Source organism: Arachis stenosperma, chromosome 5 (genome assembly GCF_014773155.1).
Source record: "Arachis stenosperma cultivar V10309 chromosome 5, arast.V10309.gnm1.PFL2, whole genome shotgun sequence".
In the NCBI taxonomy this organism is placed as follows: domain Eukaryota; kingdom Viridiplantae; phylum Streptophyta; class Magnoliopsida; order Fabales; family Fabaceae; genus Arachis; species Arachis stenosperma.
Genome location: NC_080381.1, coordinates 59,799,664 through 59,810,015, shown reverse-complemented (window position 1 = coordinate 59,810,015; position 10,352 = coordinate 59,799,664). Strand labels below are relative to the sequence as shown.

The following is a 10,352-nucleotide window of genomic DNA, read 5'->3' as shown; positions in this document are numbered from 1 at the left end:
TATCTTTTTTTCTAAAATATCGACATTAAACTATTAAAAAATATAAAAAAGAGAGATAATTATTGATTTTTTCCCTCGAAAAATATGCTTCTTTGTCTTGGCCATATAGGAGTGTGGCATGCCCAATGCTGGGATGCAACACGCCAGCTTCTCTTCCTCCTGAAAGGTACTTTTTTTTATTGGCTCTTTTTACTCATGTGTTACTTTTCTTTTGTTATTATTCACCTATAATTATCAAAAAATCAAACCACACAAAATACTAATTGAATAACCTCTAAAAACACATCTTTATCAAACAAAAATCATCAATTCTCTCTAAAAAATACCCAAAAAAAAAATAGTTAATATGCTCATGCATCATCCGGCAGCAAAAAATGGACACCGAAGCTCGAGATGGCCATCGAAAGGGAACGATGTCGGTGGAAATACGGGACAGAGCTTCAATAGGAATACAAGAGCCACAAGAGAGAAGATGCAACAGTTCAGCTCTTGATCGGCATCGTAGCGGGAAGGTTCAGACCGGCCAAGGGATGCATCAATGGCACAAGAATCTCATGATCTCATCCTTCATCAGCGGCCCTGGAGTGGACGATAGCGCTAGAATAGATTCCGGATTGGGGAATGGGCTTCTGATGGGGAGGGTAGTGGTAGTCGGGTCGGGTCTGTTAGTGGATCTTGATCCATGACCAAACAAAAACAATGCAATAATTCCTCTTGTAAAAAAAAGTTGGAATCCACTTTTCAAGATTCCAGCTTACAGAATCAAACAGTATCTCTCCGAAACACTTCTACGTTGACCGACTCCCTTGTGCTGTCTACTTTTCTTTATTCATAGGGCGGAGCACCTTCCCATTCTCACATTCTTCTTATTCTTCCAACTTCTTCGAACATTCAGTGAAAGAGTCATCACTTTTGTTAGGTACTGAAGCCTTTCTTTGTCTGTGTTCAACGAAAGTTACCTGGGTGAACTAGTTCTAGGGAGAGGGACAGAGACTTACTTTCACAGGGCCGGACATGTTTTTTCCTCGAACTGGCTAAACTCCGATGCTCAAGTTAGTCACAATCCAAGAGGTATAAGAATTAGAATTAGATAGCATACCTCGGCCGTGTGCTTAAGCCCTGTCTTTAGTGATCGGCAGGTGAATCTGGTAGAAATTCGAGTGGATCCGGGTTACTGGGGATTCCGGCCGCATAGCTTTCCTGATGGGAGTATGGGACAGGGTGGACCAATTCTGGGACTGGGCCGTAACCCTCTGTAAAATAGTTTTTTGAATAGTTTTTGAATTTTTTGTTGTTGGTTACTTGTTTATGATGATAACAGGTGCGTGGCCCTTCGCCTCCTTCATATGCTGTGATGTACACTCTTTGTTTTCTTTGTGGCCCTACTATAGGGTCTATGGAGTGCTAGATTCTTTATATAATAATCATCTTGTACGACTGTGTAACTCTTTGAAATTTGTTGCTATAAAATATACACTTCATTTATTTCTTTTTCTTTATGTTGCTTCTGATTATAGACTATGGATTCCAAGGTATCAGGGATTATTCTTTTTCAATTCTCTCTGCGTTTTTATGTGCATATGCTTCACTTTGCTGCTGAAAATTATAACTTAATCTTGAATTTTTACTGTGTTATATGAGAGTAACCGTCTAACCGATTACCGACTAATATCGTTTACCTAACTGCCTCACTTATATCTTTAATACTATCAAAATTATATTATTTTATCATTTTGTTATTCTTTTGAAGTATAATTGAATTTTGCTGCCCTTATTTTCAGGATTTCTTTGCTATATCCTTGTGGATTACCTTAAATTCTGAAAGCAATTTGTGTACGGATTTGGAAATGTACTTGTTGGAGAGCAAGGCGGGTGCCATAGTTTGCATGCTTTTGGCCCTTTTCTTCTTGGGGACATGGCCTGCTATCTTGACTTTGTTAGAGAGGCGAGGGCGTCTTCCTCAGCATACTTATCTTGATTACTCGCTCACCAATTTCCTTGCTGCTCTTTTCATTGCATTCACAGTTGGTGGGATAGGCAAGAGCACACCAAGTGCGCCAAATTTTTTAGCTCAACTTGCTCAGGTGAGTCTCTTAAAAAATGGTTTGTAAAATCCACGTCCTTGAATGTTCCAGATTTTCCAAAAGCTCTATGTTTTGGATCCCTGATAGTTACACACTAACAAAGCTCATATTCTAATTCTTCATATTTTAGTAATACATACACATTAACCGCATGCTTAGCTTAATTATGTGTTATTGCCTACAATTGGTTCAATAATTTGCTTATGTGCAGGATAATTGGCCCTCTGTTCTGTTTGCAATGGGGGGTGGTGTGGTCCTAAGCCTTGGGAATCTGGCCTCGCAATATGCTTTTGCTTTTGTTGGGTTGTCAGTTACTGAAGTCATCACTGCAAGCATAACTGTTGTTATAGGTATAAATTAACTGATCACACAAAAATTATAACATATTCAGAATAATGCAGTTGAACACACTGTGTCAGGATGAATGTGCTTATGCTACGATCTTATGTTACTTGCAATAATTGTTACTTTGTTAGCTTGCTTTCTCACTGAAATTTTGCTGCACTATCTTGTTCCAACTCTGACAGGCACAAGCTTGAATTACTTTTTGGATGGAAAAATCAATAGAGCTGAGATTCTTTTTCCTGGAGTTGGTTGCTTTCTGATTGCAGTTTGTCTAGGTTCTGCTGTTCATTCTTCGAATACTGCTGATAATAAAGTCAAGCTCAGCAATTTATCAAGTGATTATAACGCCGGATCAGTGTATGTGTTGTTAGTTACAATTAATTTGATACGTGAACGTGACTATTGATTATAGACGTTAGATAGTTGCTCCTTTAATAACTGAGTATAATTGCATCTTGATTTTGACCTTGTACTTCATTTCATCCTTGTGCACCATTTCCTTAAGGAAATTATTATCAAAGCCTCTATTTTAGCTTCTCTTTGGAAACAAAATTACCAAATGCCTATGCTTTGGGAACTTAGTAGTGATTATGTACAATAATCTAAATTTGTGAAAGCAATTGTTAGAGTGTATTAAAAACCCAGTCAACCAAATCAATTAATGTTACAAGCAGAAGCAGTAACTCGGCAAATGAGGAGACTCTTTTTCTGCATTATTTTTCTTCTATGAATTGCATTTCTTAAAGACCATTTTAAGTACAGTCTGCAGTTCATTGTTCCTAAGGATCATTTATTTCCATCTATCTTTGTTAATTTTAACATTCTACTTTTGGAAGCAGAAGCAATCTAGTTGATTTGAATTCTGGTTTCTAAATGACTTTTTGACAAATGCCATGTTCATTGTTTGTACTCTCCAACATATTTTCTTTGCTAGTATTAGCATCCATTAGTTCTAGTTCTATTGTTTCAGTTCAGCGTTTCTTTTTCCATGTAAGGATTAGCATAATGCGAATCTAATCAGCAAATTCTCTTCTTTTACCAGGGACTCTTTCACAGAGGGAGGTAAGAAGCTCAGATAAGGTGTAATTTGCTATCATCTTGGGGATTATTATATTTTTTATAAGATCCTAAACTTCTACCTATCCTACTGCTATTTTTACAGTAAAACCAATGGATCTTGAAAGCGGCGGTGACGAAAAAATTAAAGCAGGAAGTGCTGTTTTTCTTTTAGATCTTGAGAAAAGAAGAGCTATTAAGGCAGGTGACGATGACGTCATTCATTAGCAGCATTTCACTAATCTACCATGTTTGACAGATTCAATTGAAAGAAATCAAACCATTAATTTGAATTTTTCTGCAGGTGTTTGGGAAGAACAGTTTCATTGGATTGGCTATAATTTTTTTTGCCGGAATATGCTTCTCTTTGTTCTCACCAGCATTCAACTTAGCAACAAATGATCAGTGGCACACACTAAAGGAAGGGGTTCCCCATTTGACTGTTTATACTGCCTTCTTCTATTTCTCAGTCTCATGTTTTGTTATTGCGATTATTCTCAATTTCATCTTCCTTTACCACCCTGTCTTAAACTTGCCCAAGTCATCGTTGACGGCGTATTTCAGAGACTGGGATGGCAGAGGTTGGGCCTTGTTGGCTGGTCTCCTTTGTGGATTTGGTAATGGTCTCCAATTTATGGGAGGCCAAGCAGCAGGATACGCGGCAGCAGATGCTGTTCAGGTGAAGCATTTTTCCTTTCATAATAGCAATTAAGTCATTAAGTGATCGGCTTAAGAATATGTTCTATTCACTAGCAGCAAAACATAGTTTTTTTGCTTTCAAGTTTCAACCAATAGAAATTCAAAAGTGAAGACTCACGTGCAGTTGTCTAGTTGAGAATCATTAGTTGATTTTACATGTTTGACTAAATTATCATCTAATAATTCTCAACTACTAACTTTACATGAAGACAGTGCATGTGAGTTTCTACCAAATTCAAGATATTGTCAAACCGTAGTTACTTACATGCTAATTACCTGCTTTTATGATTAAAAATGATTTTCCAACACCAAAAGTTGGTATCCTCTTCGACACTTTCCAAATCCAAAGATGGAGAATTTTTTAAAAAAAGAAGAGAGCTGATCCAATTTTTTTGGTTGGCAAATAAAATTGTTGTTACGCAAATCCCTATATTTCTATGGGTCGACAGTTTAAAGTTATTTCTCTTTGCATGTGATCATTGTAATATAAAGCATCCTTGTTAAAATATCTCAGAAAACCTTGAGATATTCAAAATGTTATGAACAACTTAGACACATTTCTCCCCTCTTTTTATCTGACTTACAGTGTACAATAAATTGTTGAATCATTTTATCACTTTGATTCTTTGATCCTGTTGTTCAAACAGGCGCTTCCATTAGTAAGCACCTTTTGGGGCATTGTTCTATTCGGGGAATATCGGAAATCATCGCGGCGTACATACATGCTGCTCGGGAGCATGTTGTTCATGTTCATTGTGGCTGTTGCTGTCCTAATGGCTTCATCAGGGCGTAGGAAATACCAATGATCATTTTATAGACAATGTATTCATATTAGTAAATAAGAGATTTAGTATTCTTATTGTTCATTGGTGTCAACTAGACAAAGTAAACTACTACGAAAAGGGGGATGGAAAAGCAGAAATTCAGTAGGTTGAAATGTTTTCTTATTTTCCATGTATATTTTGAACTTTCAAGCTGTATATGTTGCACATTATTTATCCAATGTTTCTGTATACCTCTGTTTTCTTCATTGTTATTTTATATATCAAGAAAAAAGAAAATGAAAAAATGCTTTCAAAACAATGAGACTTAGTCGCTTATGTTGGGCAAAAATATAGATCAACGGGGTTAGTATAGATGGCGTCTGGTGATAGTTGATAGATTTTTCATTTTTAGTTTTGTTTTTTTACAAAATATTTAGGGAACTTTGATACAAGTCATCTGACTGGAATAACGACTCACCTCTATACTTTTTGAGCGTTACTTAACAAAACTTTGTCCCCTCAATATGTGATCCTTTCCTTTAACCCAAATTGTTTCATCGTTAGGCAATCCACAGTTAAAGTACAAAAGTGTTCAAGCAGGTTACGTGACGGTTCAAAGAGTGTTTGTTTAGGTGAAGATGGATTGGATACTTGTTGGTTTGGTAGGATGATAAGGCTGATTCTTTGATGGTACTTGCAAAAGTATTCCGATACCCAAGTCAGAGAGCTAGAGAGGTAGAGAAATAAATATTAGTGTAGAATGAATCATACTTGAAAGAGCAATTGAGCTCTCCTTTTATAAGTGGTGTAAACTATCTTATTTTTGTGGGAGGGGTCCTACTTCATATAATTTTAGAAAGTAGATAGGAGGTTAAGATGGTCTTTGACTGTTATGATGGCAGAGATGTTTTTAGGCCGATTATATTGGGCTCGTTAAGAATCCAAACGCTAGATTCGGAATAGTTGCCTTCGAAGCATGAGGGTAACTTGCTTAGTCTCCATGCTGATTGAGTTTGGTTTTCCGTGTGTTCAGAAGATGTTGGGATTTGTACTTTCTGCCTTTAGAAGTCGTAGTACTTTGTGTTTTAAAGACTTTTGGGCCTTTTGGTAGGCCTTTTGGACCTCTTGGTTGGCTATTTGGACTTTTGATAGACCGTTTTGATATTTTAGTTTATTTAACTTTAGATATCCGTTTTGTTAGCTTTTCAGGGGTGATCAGTCCCCGGGATAGCTGTTTCGTCAAGTTTTGTTTTGGGTTTACTCATAAAAAATGATTTGGGCCTTTTGGTGGGCCATTTAGGCCTCTCAGTAGGCTACATTGATATTTTAATTTTGTTAACTTTGGATATCCGTTTCGTTAGCCTTGGGGGTGATTAGTCCACGGGATACCAGTTTTGTCGGGTTTTGTTTTGGATTTACTCATAAAACATAGTTTTGGGCCTTTTTGGTGGGCCGTTTGGGCCCTTGGTTGGCCATTTTGATATTTTAGTTTTGTTAACATTGGATATCCGTTTCGTTGACCTCGAGGGTGATTAGTCCTCGGAATAACCGTTTTGTCAAGTTTCGTTTTGGGTTTACTCGTAAAAGCATGTGTTAGGCCTTTTTGGTGGCCTGTTTGTGACTCTTGGTGGGCCGTTTTGATATTTTGGTTTTTATAACTTTGTATATCCAATTTCGTTTGCCTGAGAGTGATCAGTTTTCAGGATAGCCATTTTGTCGAGTTTTGTTTTGGGTTTACTCGTGAAAAATGGTTTGAGCCTTTTTGGTGGGCCGTTTGGGCTTCTTGGTAGGCCATTTTGATATATTAGCTTTGTTAACTTTGAATATCCGTTTCGTAGGCCTCGGGGGTGATCAGTCCCCGATGTAGCCGCTTTGTCAAGTTTTGCGTTGGATTATTCATAAAAATGGGTTGGGCCTTTTTGATGGGCCGTTTAGGCCTCTCGGTGGACCGTTTTGATATTTTAGTTTTGAAAGCTTTGGATAACCAGTATTGTTGGTCTCGGAGGTGATCGGTCCCCGAGGTAGCCGTTTTGTCGAGTTCTGTTTACTCATAAAAAATGGGTTGGGCCTTTTTGGTGAGCAGTTTGGACCTCTCGATAGGCCGTTTTGATAACTTTGAACGTCTAGTTTTGCTGGCCTTGGGGGTGATCAGTCCCTAAGATAGCCATTTTGTCAAGTTCTGTTTTGGGTTTAATCGTAAAAAATGGTTTGAGCCTCTTTGGATGGCTGTTTGAGCCTCTTGGTGGTCCGTTTTGATATTTTAGTTTTGTTAACTTTGGATATTTGTTTCATTGGCCTCAGAGGTGATCAATGCTCGAGCTGTTGTTTGTCGAGTTCCGTTTTCAGTTTATTTATAAAAAACGGTTAAAATCCTAAAAATTAATCAATAATCAATTAATAAATTAATTACGAGCACAAGAGATTAGGAAATTAAATTTTATAAATTGAAGAGGTAAAAATATTTAAAATACGAATTTTAACACTAATTTTAAAAATTTTGACCCAAAATCGAACCAATAAGCCAAACCAGTCAAACTGGACCCAAACTAGGCCCAAGGCCCAACTTATATAAGCTTAACCCAGGCTTCTCTTACCCATTATTTCCTTAAAAGCACGTTGAAGGAGAGTAGGGAAGAACAAAACACAAAACCCTATCACCCACAAATCTTAAATTACTCATATATTTCAATCCGCAACTCCGATTAATGAGCCGTCTGCAGCCACGCGTTCATCTCAGAATTCTCTTCACATCCATTAGAACAAAGTGGTAAGAAATTTGAAATTTTTTATCCAGTTCTCATCCCTTCAATTTTGTGATTTTGGGTATTGAATGTTGAGGGATTTGGTGTTTTTGATGATTTTGGTGTGATCTAGTAAGGAATTATTATTGGTTTTTATTGCAAATGTCTGTGGGTAAAGTAAGAAATTGTTAATCCTTGTGAATTGGTGAATTAGTGGGCCTTTGTATTGATTATAATGATATTGCATGAAGTTAGATTGAATGGTGTGAATTGGAGTCAATTTGTTGGATGTTGGGTGCTTGAACTTGAGCCTTTAAAGTTAGAAATTCATTTCAGGAGGAATTGGAAAAGTGAAATTATTGAGAAAGTTAATTTGAAGTGGAAAGAGGTCCGTGAAGAGAAGAAATCAATTAATGAGGTGCTGAAATATTGAATGTGATATGAGATTGTTATTGAGAAAGATTGAGGAGTGAAGGATTTAATTATTGATGAATCGATACTGTTAAATGAGGTAAGGATGATGAGGATTATGCATGAGTATATCTATGAATGTTGAGATGTTGAGTAATGATTTTGAGGGTAGACGAGTAATTCTTATCCAAGGGTAGATGAGTAATTCCTAGCCGAGTGATGGCCTATGGAGGGACAAGTAACCCTTATCCGATTATGGTTGAGGCACTTGCCTGAGTATATAAGTAATGCTTACTCTGGGTTGGGTGAAACACCAGCATGGGTGGACGACTAATACTTGTTCCATGTTGTAGGATTTTGTCTAGAGTTCGCTACCGGACATGTCGGGTTTTGCTATATAACCGACAAATGAGCCTCATCGGCCATAGGACAGACATGCATCATATGCATTTGTATTTTTTTTCTTGAGTTTGCACTTGTTTTGGCGTGCCTATGTGTTTAACTGTTATTAACTGCTACTTGATCTATTTGTTGTAGCTACTATCTATACCTGTGCTTTCTTTGTCTGTTTGCATGTGTGATGAGCGGATAATTTATACACTTTTTGGCATTGTTTTTAGGTAGTTTTTAGTATGTTTTAGTTACTTTTTATTATATTTTTATTAGTTTTTATGCAAAAATCATATTCTGGACTTTACTATGAGTTTTTGTGTTTTTCTGTAATTTTAGATATTTTCTGGCTGAAATTGAGGGACCTGAGCAAAAATCTGATTCAGAGGCTGAGAAAAGACTGCAGATGCTGTTGGATTCTGACCTCCCTGCACTCAAACGCATTTTTCTAGAGATTTGATAGACCAAAGTGGCGTTAAACGCCAGCTGGAGACCCTTTTTTGGCATAAAACGCCAAAACTGGCACCAAGGCTAGAGTTAAACGCCCAAACTGGCACCCAAGCTGGCATTTAACTCCAAGAATGGCCTATAAATGTGAAAGATTCAAAGCTCAGCCCAAACACTCACCAAATGGGCTCCAGAAGTGGATTTCTGCACTATCTGCACTTAGTTACTCATTTTCTGTAAACCTAAGTTACTAGTTTAGTATAAAAACTAATTTTAGAGATTCATTTTGGAACACATGACATTTTACATCTCATATTGTATCTTCTATAACATGAGTCTCTAAACCCCATAGGTGGGGGTGAGGAACTCTGTTGTGTCTTAATGGATTAATGCAATTACTATTGTCTTCTATTCGATCACGCTTGATTTTGTTCTAAGATACTCACTCGTACTTCAATATAAAGAATATGATGATCCGTGACACTCATCATCATTCTCAAATTTATGAACGCGTGCTTCACAACCACTCCCGTTCTATCTGAGCTCAACGTAGTCATTGGGCGACAGCATGAGTGCGTATCTCTTGGGTTTCTAATCCAAGAGTTTGACTTGCATCTCCTGACAACAGAGCATTCAAACCCGTGAGCTCAGAACCTTCGTGGTAAAGGCTAGAACCAATTGACAGCATTCTTGAGATCTGGAAAGTCTAAACCTTGTCTGTGGTATTCTGAGTAGGATCTGGGACGAGATGACTGTGACGAGCTTCAAACTCATGGGATCGACCTTTACTCACGTAAGGTATTACTTGGACGATCCAGTGCACTTGCTGGTTAGTTGTGCGGAGTTGTGAAAAGTGTGATCACAATTTCGTGCACCAAGTTTTTGGAACCGTTGTCGGTGATTGTTCGAGTTTGAACAACTGACTGTTCATCTTGTTCCTTAGATTAGGAAAAATTTATCTTTTTGGTTTAGAGTCACTAAATTTGAGTCTTTTATTTTCTTTTCAAAAGTCTTTCAAAAAATCTTATTTTTCTTTATTAATCTTTAATTTTTCTTTGAGTTTTTTTATTATTATTTTGTTAAAATTTTAAAATCCTTGTTTTCTTTTTCTAGATTTTTTTGAAAAATTGTTAATAAATAGATAAAAACTAATAAACTAATAATTGAGTCTTCTGTTTGAGTTTAGTTTCATGTTTTAAGTTTGGTGTCAATTGCATGTTTTTATTTTCCTTCAATTTTTCGAATTGTATGCTCTTTTTATTCTTCATATTTTCGTGTTTTATGTTCCTTGTTCTTTCTTGATCTTCAAGTTGTTCTTGTTTATTTTACTTTTTTGATCTTTAGTTTTTCTTGTTTTGTGTATTTCCTTGTTTTTCTTGTGCATTTTCGAATTATTAGTGTCCAAAATATAAAAA

The 10,352-nt window shown here is 36.7% G+C and overlaps 1 protein-coding gene across 7 annotated transcripts; it reads left to right on the top strand.

The window, feature by feature from the left end:
- The first annotated feature begins 278 nt into the window (after positions 1-278).
- LOC130981622 (ureide permease 1-like) lies at positions 279-5,214 on the top strand. Of its 7 annotated transcripts, none has more exons than XM_057905200.1 (9): positions 279-1,052; positions 1,130-1,431; positions 1,782-2,084; positions 2,296-2,434; positions 2,612-2,786; positions 3,472-3,491; positions 3,592-3,686; positions 3,790-4,164; positions 4,832-5,214. In XM_057905200.1, exons 2-9 carry the CDS (start codon positions 1,309-1,311, stop codon positions 4,988-4,990), a joined length of 1,389 nt encoding a protein of 462 aa, XP_057761183.1. In that variant the 5' UTR covers positions 279-1,052; positions 1,130-1,308; the 3' UTR covers positions 4,991-5,214. The 7 variants fall into 7 exon arrangements, with proteins under 7 accessions (XP_057761183.1, XP_057761182.1, XP_057761184.1 ...); XM_057905199.1 differs by having other exon boundaries at positions 279-1,071; XM_057905201.1 differs by lacking the exon at positions 1,130-1,431 and having other exon boundaries at positions 280-1,071.
- Positions 5,215-10,352: the final 5,138 nt, after the last annotated feature.

What these genes read in the sequence shown, in the direction of transcription:
- LOC130981622 (XM_057905200.1), top strand. Translation starts at nt 1,309, where the DNA reads ATGATGATAACAGGTGCGTGGCCCTTCGCCTCCTTCATATGCTGTGAT. An exon ending in TTTTAGCTCAACTTGCTCAG is followed by an intron (nt 2,085 to 2,295) that starts GTGAGTCTCTTA and finishes GCTTATGTGCAG; the next exon opens with GATAATTGGCCCTCTGTTCT. An exon ending in GGACTCTTTCACAGAGGGAG is followed by an intron (nt 3,492 to 3,591) that starts GTAAGAAGCTCA and finishes CTATTTTTACAG; the next exon opens with TAAAACCAATGGATCTTGAA.